The sequence below is a fragment of the Protomyctophum bolini genome, assembly GCF_963924005.1.
Source record: "Protomyctophum bolini genome assembly, chromosome: 10".
Classification (NCBI taxonomy): Eukaryota; Metazoa; Chordata; class Actinopteri; order Myctophiformes; family Myctophidae; genus Protomyctophum; species Protomyctophum bolini.
In genome coordinates this window covers 24,565,853-24,583,242 of record NC_137871.1, presented here as the reverse complement: position 1 = coordinate 24,583,242, position 17,390 = coordinate 24,565,853, and the positions used below count along the sequence as shown (strand labels likewise).

Here is a 17,390-nt window from a genome sequence, read left to right as displayed (position 1 = left end):
GCGCTGGTGTTACGCGTCGTGCAGCGTCTGTGTGTTTTTTTTTGTTGACGCTTGACTTGGCTTGGTCGACTACAGATTATGTCACATTCTTTTAAAAAAACAGTCCACTTCCTTCTGTAGGTAGGTACGCATGCATTCACATTGGAACGATCCGTATCTGAATACACTTCAACGGTCCAGAGACCCTCCCCCCATGCGGTCCCGGGGACGGTTGGGCGATCCGCTCCCGGGAACGGTACGCATCGTTCACACTACCTTGAACATCTGCCAAGTGGTCCCGAGTGCACACCCGGGACCATAGTGTGAATCGCCCCTAAGACACGCAAAATACAGCCCATAACCTTCCCAAGATGTTCATACTAAAATGGCTTCTTGCACAATCTGCCTTCGCCCACTTATAGTAATGATAATGATAATTTATTTATTTATAGGCCTATAGCACATTTCTAGACAAATTCACAAAGTGCTTTACATCAAAAGAGAACAACAAAAGATCAATCCATGCAATACCAGGCATACAAATTAGGTTAGGAAAGGCTTTTACATAAAGGTGGGTTTTCAGGAGAGTTTTAAATGGAAGTGGATATTGATTTTGCACATCTTAGGTCAGTAGGTAGGGCATTCCAGATCGTGGGGGCCCTGGTTGCAAAAGCCCTGCCGCCCTTAGTGACAAGGTGAGCTGTAGGAGTCTCCAAGAGGGCCTTGTCTGAGGACCTTAGTGGTTTATAGGGTTTCATCATGTCGGAGACATAGCTAGGAGCCTGGCCATTCAGGGCTTTAATTGACTGCCGCCCGTGATTCAGTCTAATGTCCCTCATTGTCCCTCAAGCCCTGAAATTCACCCCGTTTGAGCCGGAAGTAAAAATCAGCCATGACTAATCTGCCCGGCACGTTCACGTATGGCCCAATTGAAATCGCCTCATGTGCTGTGCCTCAATGCAAGTGGATGGGAGGAGAAATCCGGTGACTTCTCTATACTGTATACTTATAATGGAAGTGGACGGCAGGGAAACATTTCTTTGATGGACCACAGCGGAAGCGAGCATTGCCTAGCATAGAGGAAGCTACTATATGTATACAGTAAATATAAAAGAGGCTATTCTGATAAATCAGATAAAACCTCCAAAAGACATCAAAGACGTCTTTGGCAGCGAGCATCTTGTCTCTCCTCCACATTGTCGCTTTCTAACCTCTTCTTGTCTCCTCTGCAGGCTACCGCATCCGTCTGGGCTCCAGCTCAGACAAGAAGGACATCGGTCGCCTCCACGTGGACTTTGCTCAGGCCAGAGATGACCTGTATGAGTGGGAGTGTAATCAGCGCGCTCTGGCCAGAGAGGAGAGACACCGACGCAAGATGGAGGAGGACCGCTTCCGCCCGCCCTCCCCACCAACCATCACCCACTACTCTGATCATGAATGTAGCCAGCTGGGAGACAAGATCAAAGGTACTGTACAGTCACCAGTTATTCAAACCACAATCTAATTTATCTGACAACCTAGAGAGAGATGTACCTCTGTGCCTGTGAAGGGCAGCAGCCACAGAGCCAGGCATCATGGAAAACAGTGATGATAAACCTCTTATCTCCATATATTGTTTTGTAGATTAATGCCAAATTTAATTTGATCATACTACAGTGTCACAAAATTAAGTGCAAATCGACGTGTTTTGAGCTTGTCGATCTGATACTTTTACTATTTTTGAATTTGAATGCTGCAAAAGTCATGTAGCCCTCATTGCGCAAAAGTAACAGTTTGACAAAATAGTAGTTTTTCAGTCATGGTGTCTGATCTCTGTTTCCTGTACTGTCAGCAAAGCTGTTTGTCAAGAAGCTTTAAGGGAAAAGATGCTGAACAGGATTTCTATTAGTGGTTCTATGTCTCTCCTGTCCTTCTTCTTTAACCCTCTCTCACATCTTTTATTCTCAGCTTTCTGCTCAGCTGCTGCCTGCAGTGTAAACTCCTTTCACTAATGAGATGACAACAGGCTGGACTTGGACAAAAATTCGGCCCGGTCATTTTCGCGTAAATTTGGCCCAGACCAGCCCACCACAACCAGCGCAGATAGCAGAAACTAAACCCGCTCCGTCGAGGCACACACAAACAAACAAGCCCTAATACCACCACTTTTACAGAACAACATAAATGATAAAAACCAACAGACAACTACACAACCCTTTGTTGCTCTCACGAGAATGCTGCTGGCAAAAGGATTTTATTTATTTATTTTTATATAACCTTTATTTAACCAGTAAAATCACTTTGAGACTTCGTCTCTTTTACAAGTGGGAACTGGCCAAGAGGCAGAAATAAGAATTACACTTCAATACCACATTGTCAATGTTACATTTTGAACCAGAAAATACAACATCCATAATACACCTTAAAGTACCTATGCATAAATACAACAAGTCACCTGTCATACTTTTTAGTAGCAGGGCAAAATGCACCATATACACAATCTACACGATTTGAGCCGATAATATAGGCATGAACATAGGCTAGTACATATCCAAACATGTGCAGGTGTTGGATTGTACATCAAAGATGATCCTTTTGAAACTTCTCAAGGGAACTTTCAAAGCCAATTTTAGTCTGGACTGTAGATCATTCCACGACCAAGGGCCAAAGAAGGCCAGACATTTTTTACCCCCCTCGGATTTGAATGCTGGTACTACACACCGCAGCCAAGCATTTGACCTGAGGTTTAGGATTCAAGATTTATTTGTCACTCACTGATACAGGTACAGTGAAATTATCATGATGGCACTGGCAGAATGGCAGCATGCCCAGACCTTTCCTGGTGGCCTGCCGCCTATTGGCCTGCCTGCCTGTACATTTTTTATTTATGTTTTAAAAAAATGATATAATGGCAGCCCCCTACGGTTGCGGCCCACCGGGAATATGCCCGGTACGTCCTATGGCCAGTCCAGCCCTGGATGACACTCTCTCAGTTAAAATTGTTTCCATGCTGTGACTTCTTGCCTCTCTGTCATCATCTACTACAGGAGTCACACTCTCTCTTTCAGCCTTTAGTTTTGCTGTAAAAACAGTTATACTGAGAAACGTATGTTTAACATACTACACCCAGCATTATTTTAGTTTGTTCAAATATTTATCTAGCATATTGTTTCAGTGAACAGAATATTCCATGTTTGAGGGACCATATCCACAGAAAGGCTTTTGAGTGGAGGGGCGCTTCAGATATCATGTCCATAGCACTCACATGCAGAGTTGAAACTATAGAGTGTAAACCTACAGGATTGAGTGACCGCTACAATGTGTGCCTTGAATAAATTATTATATTTGGTATTTATTAATTATGTATTTTCTCTATTATTAAGGATATTGTAGCAGTCTATTTGTATTGGTGGTGGGGAGGGGGGCAGGGCGGAGGTCACGAGACATGGGCAAAGCATTTCCGGGAGTCCCTAGCCAAAAACGTTAAAAACCCTGGTCTAGACTGATGTCACCAGGGCGTTGTCTATGGAAATAGTTATAGATCCTGCATGGGACAGGACGTCACGTACCTTGGAAGAAGAGAATCTCTGTCTTCTTTTTATTAGCATGAGCACTGGGTGTTGGGAGCACAGAAGCGCTACAGAGCGGCAATCATAACTGCGGTGGCAAGCAGCCATAATGAAACTTGCAATTACAGGCCAGCGCTCTGTGGATTCGTATATTCTCGAGTGCTGGAAGCGTGTCTTTACCATAAATGCATGGCAGACAGGCGCATGATGCAACCTTAAATTAACCTACTACAGTATATCACTACTACAATGAAGGTAAGCCTGATGCCTATTGAAACACTTGCATTTCAGAGTAAGACGAAGGCTGTCAGACTGCTTTCACTATTCAATGCTAATTTATGCTAATTTACATCCTTGGACAGATCTCTACAGCCCCCATATCTCTCTCTCTCTCTCTCTCTCTCTCTCTCTCTCTCTCTCTCTCCCTTTCCCTGTGCCATTATTGAGGAAGTATTTACAATGATGAGTAATTTTAGTAAGTTTTATTTATTCTCTTATCTTATTCTGAATTTGGTCAGAATCACAGAATGTTATTGAAAGGATAGCCCCTTGAGATGCAGCATCTCATTTTAGAGGAGGTCCCATACACAGGGAAAAACATTACATACAGTACAGTGCAGTTACACAATGCACAATTGTGTAATAGACAATACAGACATGTACAGATACAGTTAGCTTGCTCATCCTCTAACCTCTTTTTATTTTATTTGATTCCTTTCCTCCTCTCTTCTCGGGTCAGATGACGGTACATTTCCTGAGGCGGTGCGGGTGCTGTTGACCTGGGTGGAGAGAGGCGAGGTGAACCGCCGGAACGCCAACAACTTCTACTCCATGATCCAGTCCTCCAACAGCCACATCCGCCGTCTGATGGGTGAGAAGACTCAGCATGAGAAGGAGATGGAGGAAGCCAAAGAGAAGCTGAAGAATGCCCTGTCCGCGATACTGGTTCAATGTGAGTGTACAGCACCACACACTGTGAATGGATTATTTAGCTAATTTAGTGTATTTTCCACTGTTCAGTGATAATTTAATGAACTAGAACTGTACGTGCCCGTTGGCCACTGGCCTACTTGAGAACGATGTAACTTGGTAGTTGGGATCATAATAATTAGGGTTGTCCCGATCGGATCGGGTGATCGGAAATCAGCTCCGAACTCATGATTTTCAAAAGATCGGAATCGAGGAGAAAAGATCTGATTTTTAATTGTCTAATGTAAATCTCAAAGAAAGATGTATAAGCAATGAGATTTATATATAGTTGTCAACTTGTCATAGCACCCGTTTTAACTATCTGTCTGTGTCCCTTTTGTGCCCATATGGTATATGGAGATCTCTGTATCTGTCTGTCTGCCTGTGTCTGAACTCTGAAGAGTGCAAACTGACTGTGAAAAGTGGACGGGTTAAGTAATCAATTGTCAGTTGTGGGGTTGCCATGACAATCAACTGGCTGAGGCAGAGGCTGGAAATTGCACTGAGGGGTGTTTTAGGCCCACTTTAGGCCCACTGGCAGAGCCTGAGCAGAGCCTTTTGTGGTGGTTCTGGAGAACCGTGGGTCCGATCATCTCGATACCGGGCACTGTAATCCCTGCGGGGGTACCGGCCACTGCGGGGGGGTGGAACGTGTGTGTCGAATTAGAAGTCGGTGGGGCAAACGTTCTCGAGTTATGTGCATTACAACACACACACGTACATGTGGCGCATTTATAGGCGATGCGATGCGATGTGATATAAATGCGTCGCGTTTCATTGTACCAAATGCGTCTTTGAACTGTACCTAAGCGATCTGATAGTATAATATTCAATAAATGTGCATTTTTCACTTTCAATCTACTGTATCTGTATCTGTAGGACTGCAGCATGCAGGCTATCAGAAATGACTTTGGACAGATGGAATAAACTTGCAGAGTGACAGATTACTTTAACTGAGTTACATCGTCTGATAGTGCTGACATGACATAATAATCCCATCTATTGTTTCATTAGCGTGACGGAACGTGACAGAATAGGCTGCCTGTCATAGGCTAATGACAGGCAGCGCATGAACACAGTAAGTTACATACACGTTGAAACAAGGTGGTAAAGATACCAAGAAGGAGTGGACAGTGATGTCACTGCAATACACGGAAGTAGTATGGACTTGAAGCTGTTTATAAACCAGTCAGTCAGTGACATCACTGACGAATCCTTGGTGTTACTCTTCCTGCGACTGATAGCCCCTGAAACCATGAGGCTTTCACCGTCGTCCTGACTCTTTTTCTCTTCTTCTTCCCCCTTCATGGGCCCCTTGGGGGTGCTGGGCCTCGGTTGCACCGTTGATATAGTCGCCACTGGCCATACACCCCCTGTTACTGTACCTCCTGACCTAGCTGATGACCCCCCACCCCCCACACATGGAAATATAAATTGCATAAGCTGCTAGTATAGGGATATTTATCCACGTATGCACAATGCACATATATGAACCTGAATATGGCTTTTATATGCAGCATAGGCTATATTCTGCATATATTTATCGATATATTGGCATAATATGTTAATAATATATTTAAAATAAAACCATAGCACCACCATAAGCCTTTTCATGTCGCACACCCCCTAGAAGGTGCTCGCTCACCACAAGGGGTGCACGCACCACAGTTTGGGAACCAAGGATCCCGGAAAGGCACTATTGATCCATTTACTGTTCACTTTCACTGTGCACGCACACACGCACGCGTGAGCGTTGGACCGAGGCCAAATCTCTGGGGTCTTATTGATTCCATTGTGTACATTGTGATCCAATGAGATACAAAGGTCTCTCCCAGTGTAGCCAACCAAGTACAGTACAAAGTGAAGCATCATAGCATCATAAACTGTCACTATCATAAAGTGCCAAGAGCCAAGTGATAAGTGCTAGGTACTAAATCATCATCATCATCATCATCATCATCATCATCATCATCATCATCAGTTTTACCTTCAGTACCTTCTTCCGGCAGCATTGACTGCTCGGATCGAGGCAGGGACAAAGGAGTATTTATACCAGTTTTTTGTGGTCCTAGGGAAACACAAACGAAGGCCAGATGGCAGCAGCTAATACTCCGAACTGAGTGCGTGGGCACTATTTGAGTGGATGGACAGGGCTTTTTTGAGCAGCTGTCTATTATAAAAGAAATCGAGGCTCTCCAATTGGATGCCAGTAATTTTAGAAGCAGTTTTCACTATTTTTGATAGCGAGGTTACCGTACCAACAGATACAGGAGAAAGAAATGACGGAATGTATGCACTATACGTAATACGTATAACCATTTCATCAGGCTTTTGTCAACATTAAGCCTAGCCAAAAGGCAGTAAAGGCATTGCTGGCCCTTCTTGCACAGTATGTCAGTGTTTGCATCAAATTTCAAGTTATTATCGATAATCGTGCCAAGATACTTATAACGATTTCCACTGGCTGGCCCTGGATGACACTGTTCTGGGTAGGACGGGGGGTATACGTCTATACAGATCGATACAGATCTTTTCGTTTTTGAGAAAGGGTATGAATGTGACAACACTCACAACAGGCTGTTCACTGAAGCGGAAGCACTCACACCTGAACAAACCTCCCCCATTAAACCTAGGTTAAATCAATAGCCAAGGAGTTGTGTGTCAACGCTGCCTGTTCAAAGCTGTAATGTTGTCCTTTTGAGACCAGACACTGAGATGTCCTTGGTTTTTCAGTTCAGAATGATTGGTCCAAGTCCAAATAACCTTTGTAGCGACACTGTACAGTGTGCACGCACGCACGCACCGTGTAAATGTCTTGTGTGATCGCTGACTGCTTTAAGTCTATGGGAAAACATTCAACGCATTCATGTGTTGTGCACGCACGTGCACCTGAGGTAGGCGGAGGTCAGAGTTTCGGCATTATGGAGCTCTGTCTGTTTTGTTACTCACCCATCCACGAACGCACGCACGTGCGCGAGCACACGCACACGCACACACACACACACACACACACACACACACACACACACACACACACACACACACACACACACACACACACACACACACACAGTTCTATGCGTCCCTGGTTGACTCAAAATGTTCCTCCTCTGCTCCTTTCCCCCCTCCCTCTCTCTCTCTCTCTCTCTCTCTCTGTCTTTCTGGATGGTCTCTCTGTCCTTCCCTGCATCCTGCCACAGTTGAACAGATCGTGTCTGTATTCCAAGCTGCTTCCAAACAAAAGGCATGGGATCATTTCTCCAAGGCGCAGCGCAAGAACCTGGACATGTGGCGCAAGCAAGCCGAGGTTAGTAGTGGTACTCGTTGTTTGCATCTGTTAGACAACATGGGACTGTTGTTGGTCTGAATTCTCCTTGACTCATTTCTTTGGTGTTTGTGCTCTCTGCTATTAGGCTCTGCTAGTAGGCAGTCTTACAATACTGTAAGAATTAATTTAGTCCCAGTCTCTCTCTCTTATCGCTTTCCATCTCTGGGGTAGTCCAAGGAACACCTTATTTGGTCCATCTTCAAATGTCCTTGTATGTATCATGACGATGATGTTAGATATCATCAGGATTGTGAGACAGTCCTCATTCTAGGGGTCTTGGTCTGATCAGATCTTCTTGGTACTCTGGTCTGCTGGGGCTGTCTCTCTGAGGAGTGTCAGTCCAGTGGAAAACAACGTTTTCTTCAACGTTTTTCAGGCCAAAAACCCTCAAGCAGAGAGAGATAGAGAGAGGGAAACAGGGACAACACATACAATACACTATATTGTGTTGCAGATTCAACTTTTTCATAGACTTGTTTGACAGCACTATCATCAGTGTTGCACTGTATGTTTTGTGTAAACATTACCTTTTCCATTTTCTAATAGGAAGTCATTTCAATGGGAAATTTGGTGTGTTTGCGTGCGTGCAAACACACCAAAAATACTTATTCTTGCCCTAAAGTGAGAACCAAAGTGGGATGACAAAGAATGGATGAACATAATGTATAAGACAAACGAACTGCAGCTGAGAGGCAGTGGAGACAACAGCTGCCACCATGTCTGTTTATATGCGGTCTGACAAACCTTCTACCCAGGCTGTGCGTGTGTGCATGCTTACCTTGCCCGGGGGCTGAGGTAGATGGTGGCAGCAGGCAGATGGTTGAGATTGTTTACTGTTGTTTTCTTGTTTTCTTTGCTCCCATGTCTTCCTAGGAGATGTTGTCAGTATGTTGGTGTGGAGCTTGTATTGCTGTTCATCACATGCGTCATGTCTTAGTGTTGTGTGTTGCCATGTGTGATTTGTCTCCTCACACAGTGTGGTTGACTACCCTCCATTCTCTTGCTCCATTAGCTTCAGTGGTTCTGTATAGCTGGAAGGCTCAGACATTACTGTTGCCCAAACAACCCTCCTGTAGGTGAAGTTGGAGGCTAGCGGTAGGTTCAGTCAGCCATTCTAGCACACAGCTAGAATAGCTCCTATTACCATAATGTCCAACGTTCACCAAAGGTGCAATGCACTGCATTCCAGACCCCAAAAGATATGATTTCATTCACAGCAAGCAAAGGTGCATAAAACCTTTGAAAACTGAAGGCAAACCCATTTGGTCCTGCCCCCTCCTGGTCTCACAGCTGCAGTGCAGCAGCAGTGGTATAGTAGTCAGTTTCATGGTGTTTCCATGGTGTTACTCACTATTTGATTCGTTATTGGTAACCTGTGTTAAAGAGTCATTGCTGATGTTTCCCAACAGTGCAGTGTAATACTGTTCCATCTGCCTTGTTTCTGTGCCAGAGGGAGATAAAGCCCTGAGCCCCAGAACAACCATCTCCACTTTACTCTTCTACTCTCCTTTGTTCTATTGCTGTTGAGAACATCCCATACTGCTCAAATTCACTACCAGTCTTCCTGCTTGTAAATTATGTCTGCAGACACAGCAAAGGAGAGATGACGAAACTGATCACACTCTGTTTCTGTTAGTTCTAAGCATCTAAACTACATCGCCCATGAGAGCCTTTGCTGTGAGATAGATCATTAACTCTGCTCCTCTTTGGCTGTCGTTGTGTTCCAGGAAATCAGGAACATGCACAACGCGCAGCTGATGGACATCAGACGAGAGGAGGAGATGGAGATGTCAGACGACGACATGGAAGATGTGAACGGTGCAGACAGCAAGGACTCTGAGGACTCGGGTATGTGTGCGCACGCACACGCACACGCACGTACATGCACACACACACACACACACACACACACACACACACACACACACACACACACACACACACACACACACACACACAAACACTTGGACATCTGTAACTCATAATACATGGATGCATGCATGCATAGAAACTTATTGAAAGAAGGCACCTTCCAGAGTCTGCTGAGTCGATGCAGAACATTTCTACAGAGAAACAGACACTTGCGTGTGCGCGTGCGTGCGCTTCTCTAGGCAGCAACTTGATGAAGCTTTCTGATCAAATGAGGAAGCCCTTTCTGTAAGTCTGCATGTATGCTTGGGGGATATCTTTTACAATAATAAATGTACACTGTACATGTTCTTGACAATCTAATGATCACAGCAAATATATAGTACAGGCATTTTACTTTTTGTGAGTTTTCAGTCCAAAGATTTTGAAATTGTGTGAATGCTGCCTCAGTGGTTCATTGTAAATTATTTAAACTCTGTTTTTGATTAAATATAAATGTTGCCCAAAAGCATCACTGGGGACTGCAGGATGTGAGACAGAAAGTACAATTTTGTAAAGTAATGATATTTTGACTTCACTGTAGTTTTGAATTTCCAGTTTTCACTACTTTTACTTCTACTCATCATAACCTTTATTTAAACTCGGAATACAATTGAGGGGCAGGTCCTCATTTTCAATGTAGCCGAAATACAAAACACAAAATCAACATACACTAAATACAGAAATATCAAATATATACAGTAAATTGTAAAACAGAAAGTGTCCAAAGCAAAAATAACTATAACAGTTACATTGTTGAGTTACTAGTTACTTTGTGGATTTTCATTAATATTACAATACATACATTACCCACTTCAGCCCTATACCGTATATACATTTTGGCCATTTGAAAATAGACATCTACAAGCTTGTGACGCATTGTGAGCTTGTAAATCAGCTATTTTCAGGAGATTTTATAAATTTTAAAACTTGTGAAATGGGACATTCTGCACAATGAGTACTTTCTACTTTTGTTGATTTTGATACTAAACATTTGTAGGCCTATTGAATTCCAGTACTTTTCCACCACTGGAAAGATCCTATTATGAATGTACATAGTTAACTGTGTGTGTGTGTGTGTGTGTGTGTGTGTGTGTGTGTGTGTGTGTGTGTGTGTGTGTGTGTGTGTGTGTGTGTGTGTGTGTGTGTGTGTGTGTGTGTGTGTGTGTAGCTGTGTTACAGACAGAGGCCTTGAAGGAAGAGAATGACTCCCTTCGCTGCCAGCTGGACGCCTACAGGAACGAAGTAGAACTCCTCAAGCAGGAACAGGGCAAGAACCAGCAGCCAATCAGTGAAGAGGACAACACACGCTGTCAGCAGCTCAGCTTCCTTCAGCAGGCTCTGCAGGGCATGCAGAAGGTAGCGCATGCACACACACACACACACACACACACACACACACACACACACACACACACACACACACACGCTACCTACCGTATGTGTCTCATTTTTCTATCAAATACTGTATGTTGAAATGAGTTTAAAGGGGCTGTTATAGTGTTGAAATCAGGGACATCAACACTGTGACATCATTATGTCTGCGTTCACCCTGTGGGTGTCCATCACTGTTGTTTATTTTGCCAACTATGAATTGGGCTTTTTAAGGCCTTCGTCCTCACATAGGCAGAACCTCTGGTTCCCTAGACTGTAGTTTAGTTGACGGGAAAAGAGATATAACGAGTGGAAGAAGAGGAGGGAGGCCATTTTTTCATGGTATACAGTATGCTCATTGCAGATTATTTCCTCTTCAGTTTTGATGTCTTCGATTTGTGACGTCTTGAGGCAATTTCCCCAGAACCCAAGCACTGTTTGGCATGCTCAAAATGTGTCTTTTGAATTGTGAACAGATTCCTTCACCTTTCGTTCATCACCTAGCTAGTTGCCACAGGTAATGGAAATGATGATAGATTCTTGTTTAGATGAAGAGAATCCATTATGCCCCTGCTGTTCATTTCTGCAGGCAGAAAGAAATGACTGTGCCAAACATACAGTATCTCTCTCATGGTGTGTTTATGAAAAGATTAGCTGAATGGATTAAATGAATTGGAAGATGCCAAGTTTGAATGGCTCTTGTCTGGTCCACGTATTGTATCACACAGCCACATGAATTACAGTGAAAGTATGTCATTTGTCTGTTTCCTCTTGGCTATTGTAGCTTGAAAGCATTGAATGTGTCACACTTTGATTAATATGCTCCCATGTGCATGCTAAAGCTGCCTCCACAACTCGGTCAGGGGCTAGGTATTGAAATTCTTGTCATCTTAGCTGGGTTCTCAGTGAAGGAGAACCTAACGTGATCAAACCATTGCCAAAATCTGGTTATATTACACATTGTGAACATAAAATATAGTTGTACCGTGTGTTAGTTTTCTGATCGTTTTTAATTATTTTGTCAACACATCTTGCCTATAGAGTCTATAGTATAGACCACTGCTTCCCAAACACTGGGTCGGGACCCATGTGTGGGTCGCGGACACATTTTTTTTGGATCCCTATATTTTTGGTTTCCTACATTTTGTTTTTAATTATTTAAAAAACATTCAAAAGCTACATTTTTCGTGAATTCAGCAATTTCACGAAGAAAAATCTAAGATAGAAAATCTACAAGCGCCACGTTGTGAGCGCCACTTGTTTGGGTCCCGAGCAAACGTCTCATTTGTCTTTTGTGTCACAGGCTAAAAGGTTTTAACCTGACGCTGCCAGATGGGGGCGGTATTGGGCATGTTCCCCAACACAGCTTCCATCTGGGATTTCTCAGGGAGTTCAGCTAACACCAATCCGTTCCGTACCGAACCAATCAGCGTGAGCTACGTAAGGGCGGGATATGTGCGAAACCGGATGTGAAGCTATATAGACACGTCAATATGATTGGTTGTGTTTGCACGCCCACACGGTGATAGACAGACGGTCCCATCCAATCATCTACCAAGTATCTTGAAAAAAAGGAACAGCCCCGTCATCGAATTTGCTTCCGCAATCCCAGATCCCAATAAGCTGTGAAACAAATTTGTGTAGCAAGCTTCTTGGATCTGGCAGCGTCAGGTTAAAAAGGTTTGGGAACCACTCTGTAGACCACTGAAGTCCTGACACCACTGCCACTAGTTGGCACTATTCCCCTGGTCCATGGGGTTATTAGTTGTGTTGAAAGCCCCATAGTGGAGCAGCATAGGGATATTTCGCGCTAATTCGTCTAAAGATGTAGCATGCTTTAATGATTTAGCTGCAGCGCCCGAGCCGGCGACCTTCGGGGTCACCACAGCAGCCAAATCCATATGGCCACCATTAACAGCCTATATATGGCAACATTTTCTAAATTTCATTATGCTTTAATTAGCATGTGGTGTTTCAAACTTCAAACTTTTCATGATTCTGAATCCATTGTAAGCATTCGTTTTGCACAAGAATCTCCTCCTTGGGCAAAAAACTGCCTTAGCTGTCATCACAAATGTGATGAGGTCATCACACAAGTAGCCTCGGAAACCCAGACATTTTTATTTCCAGGGAGAAAAAAAAAGTCTGGGTCTGAGTCCACTTCAATTCGGCATAGAGTAGCGCAAACATTGCTCACTCTATGCTGATTTCTGATTGTCTGCACCTTTGTAAAATTGACATACACACGCACACATGTGCACACACCTGCACACACACATGCTCCTCTCTCTCGCTGTCACTCTAAGTAATTAGTCTCATGTCGCGCAGCTGCGCATATATTCTCCCGGCGGATCCTGCCGGGAGCTGCCTATGCCATAAAAAGCATAGGTGAGTTCCAGGCTATCACACAAGTGGTTATGGCCGAATTTAGCCCAAGGAGTGTTTGTGGAAAAGGTGAAGGTGGAAATGTACAAATATACTTAAAGAGTAACACAAACACTAGAAACGAGTCAAACAACCCAAAGACTACAAGAGCGTATTTTAGTAGCGACATAGCCACAATTTGCAACTCTAGATTGTTTTTATAATGGGATGATTCTAGAATACCCTCCTTTGACTCCCTACTCATCCAAATTGCGTTTGCGATCTGCTTGTATTAAACGACGTTAAACTCACCATCATTGCAGCCTTGAATTATCCTCTTTCAATCTGCCCAGCTTTTGTTTCATAAAAATCCACCGTAGACATGTTATGAGCTACTTTCTGTCAAGAAATTATGTGCAGGTGATTCATTTTCTAAGTGCTAGAGTTTGGAAGCACTCGTCGTAAGTCACTGAACGGCCCTGCGTACCACCTGCTTCGAATTTGCACATAATGCAGGAGGCAGCAGCGTGACCCGTTAAAAAACGAGTGCTTCCAAACTGCAACACTTAATCACATGCACAGAATTTATTGACAGAAAGTAGCTCATAACATGTCTACGGTAGATTTTCATGAAACAAAAGCTCGGCAGATTGAAAGAGGATAATTCAAGCTTGGCCTAGAGCTGCAATGATGTTGAGTTTAACGTAATTTAATACAAGCAGATCGCAAACGCAAATTGGACATGAGTCAATGGAGGCTATTGCAACTCTAGATTCATCCCATTATAAAAAAAATCTAGAGTTGCAAATTGTGGCTAGTAGCGACATTGATTTCAGACCCGGAATGGTATATATCTAAGGCGCGATTCATACTCCTATTTTAGAGCCGAATAAAAGTCGGTTCGGCTCTGTAGAGCCTACAATGTGACGTCATTTGAGGTTCGGGGGGCGGGTACCGTCCTAAAGTCGGCTCTTCAGTGCTAATGAAAATTTCTGGCAAGCCGAAATCATTTCGGGACTACAGCGCCGAAACAGCGGTAAAATAGGCCCTAAGATTGTGGGGTTTTCAACAAAAGATATAACCCCACAAACCAGGAGAATAGCGCCCTCTAGCGGCATTGATGTCAGACTTAAGTGCTCTATTGCTTACCAAGGGTTTTCACAGGCTTATATCAGACACAAGACAGAATTTATGCTTTGTCTTCTCTCTGCAAAACACTTTCATTAGTGCCGTCACGACATCACCTCTTGATTCTATGGTCATTATTTCGGTGACAGTCCTTGTGTAGCACCTGCTGAGGATGGATCTGCCAGAGAGAACAAGATACGAAATAACAATGACAGTAATTGCTAGTTATTGTGTGTGAACCACAGTTAATGACTGATGCTACATGCTGAAGGCTACTGAAGAACCTGTTGTGTTTTTCTTGGTGTAGCAACTATTAAAGATGAGGGAGAAGTTAAAACAACGGGAAGCGGATCTTGAGAACAGTATGGAGGAAAAACAGCAGTTGCAGAACCAAGTCCAGACCCTCAAAGAAGGACTGAAGAACATACAGAGTACACATACAAGACAGGTTAGTTCACACACACACGCAGCTAGGATATTTTTAAATAGCCAACGCTAAAAGCGTGTGTGTGTGTGTGTGTGTGTGTGTGTGTGTGTGTGTGTGTGTGTGCGCGCACGCGCGCGCCTGTATGTGTTCACATAATGTGTGCGTCCAGTTGTCCACATGTTTTTCATTTGTTACATTAACATTGTTGTGTTTCAATGTTGAAACACAACAATGTTAATGTAACAAATGAAAAACACTTGCTCTATCTTTCTCATGTTCTGCTGCAGCTGGACACATCAAAGCAAGATGACCGAGGGACTGAGGAGAGTGTTAATCAGACCAACGTAAGACATTACTGAACCCTCTTCTCTCACTCTCTCTCTCTCTCTCTCTCTCTCTCTCTCACACACACTCTCACTCTCACTCTCTCACTCTCACATATAGGTAGCATAGAACAATATTTATAATAAAAGAAACAACATAACACAGCAACATGAAATCTTTTAACTAACCTAATCTAAAATTTAAGAAACTTCCAAACAGTCAAAAAGCGACTTGGCGCCATTCAGAAACAGGACATGAGCATTCATTGGTCAAATATACCTCAATCCTGTTTTTATATCTTCCATGCTGACAACATATTCTAGTTTAAGCTCACACCATGATTATGATGCGAAAAGCATGACATGCATTTTCATATAGTGTGGGTTCAAGGATAGACTGTATTTCAAAACATCAGTTTCTATGTATTTGTAGGAGGTGACAGCATCATCAGTGGTGTCTTGCAGTCAGGAGAAGGACGGCCCCCCAGAGAAGATTCCCTTAAGTTCTGTCAACTCCCAGAGAGACGCCCTCCTTGTTGGTATGATTACACATCTATACATCTTTGACAATACCAATGATATGTACCATTTATTGATGTACTCCAATAGTCATCAATACAACTACTAAAGATCAGAGGTTTCGCCGTGTTGATCGTTTTTTAAGGCCAAGACCAAAAAATATAATTCCCTACAGACATCCTGACGGATTAAAAAACCCACTATAATTTATTATTATCACTGTCTGCAAATACATTTCAAATCCTCTGCTGCGGCTGTGCTCTCTCTCTCTGTCTCTCTCTCTGTCTCTCTCTCTGTCTCTCTCTCTCTCTCTCTCTCTCTCTCTCTCTCTATCTCTCTCTCTCTCGAACACTTGTGTGCACTTCACAGCAGAGATGTTCTGTGTAGGCTATTGTGGAGTTCTGCGTGGAACTGTCACGGAAATCAAGAAAATGTACACGCATGGAGCAAAGACAACAGCTCTCCATTTCAGCATCAGGTCGCGTATCGTGGTTAAACCAGGAAGATGGAAAGCATGCACGGTCCCAATCCGTAAAGTTCTGTAAACAACTAAACAAACATCACCACTTGAATTTATGAAGAGTGTCAGGAGACTGTACATTAAGATCACCACAAAAGCTTGTTCAACTTTCTCAAAATCTATATGCATGGACGCGCTCCTGACATATAATTATGTCACTATATGGCCATACCTTATTGTGATTCATTACTAGCCAGATGAATCAATCAACCTTATGAAACATTTGTGCAGACCCGAATTTTAGACTAGTGCTCATTATTCTGAAGAACATGTGTTGGCATGAAACTATTGATGCAACACCTTGTTGAGAAATAATTCTTTTCGCAGCCACGGACACGGGATCCGCTCGTAAGTCCGGCGGCGCATTCATCCGATTAGGGTTAGGGACACGATTAGTAATTGGGCGAGTTGGAATAATGCCGCTGACCCACGGACACAGCCTGCGCGATTGCAGCCTAATTAATCCCTGACACACACACACACACACACACACACACACACACACACACACACAAAAGCTGGACATGGGAGGGGCCTCTCAAAAATGATTATGTCCGTACTTTTCATCAGATGAAGAGGTGTATGATATATAGATAGATATTAGTAGATATATAGAGTATGATGTCTCTAGTCTCCAGCATGGTCTTATGACTGAGCTGATAGCAGATGGTTTTGGTTTACATTCTTTATTTTATAATAATTATGTGAGAGATGTTGTTGTTTTTGTACATCAGACTCAGCAGGCGACGGATTTAGATTAACGATTGGACGTGTCTGTTCAACTGACAGTGTGATTAACATCTCTGCACGCCTTGTGTTTTTCTGCACCTCCTCAGGAATCATTTCAACCTTCCTCCATGTCCATCCGTTTGGAGCCAGCATCGAGTACATTTGCTCCTATCTACAGTGCCTGGGCACCAAGGTACTGGACGCAGACACAGCACAGCAGGGGTTGTCCTCTGCTAACATTTCGCTCTTGCATGCACACACGCACGCATGCACA

General features: G+C 43.4%; 1 protein-coding gene across 1 annotated transcript in view; it reads left to right on the top strand.

Moving 5' to 3' along the window:
* Nucleotides 1–17,390, top strand: part of LOC308322793 (ecto-NOX disulfide-thiol exchanger 2-like) — a gene marked incomplete at its 3' end in the record, with an annotated part of 32,248 nt that overhangs the window by 12,983 nt on the left and 1,875 nt on the right. The window contains exons 4-12 of the mRNA XM_080774246.1: nt 1,212–1,445; nt 4,267–4,479; nt 7,697–7,803; nt 9,552–9,672; nt 10,904–11,091; nt 14,906–15,046; nt 15,313–15,369; nt 15,782–15,887; nt 17,224–17,309. Coding sequence (XP_080630372.1) covers nt 1,212–1,445; nt 4,267–4,479; nt 7,697–7,803; nt 9,552–9,672; nt 10,904–11,091; nt 14,906–15,046; nt 15,313–15,369; nt 15,782–15,887; nt 17,224–17,309 — 1,253 coding nt within the window. The remainder of the gene's footprint in view (nt 1–1,211; nt 1,446–4,266; nt 4,480–7,696; nt 7,804–9,551; nt 9,673–10,903; nt 11,092–14,905; nt 15,047–15,312; nt 15,370–15,781; nt 15,888–17,223; nt 17,310–17,390) is intronic.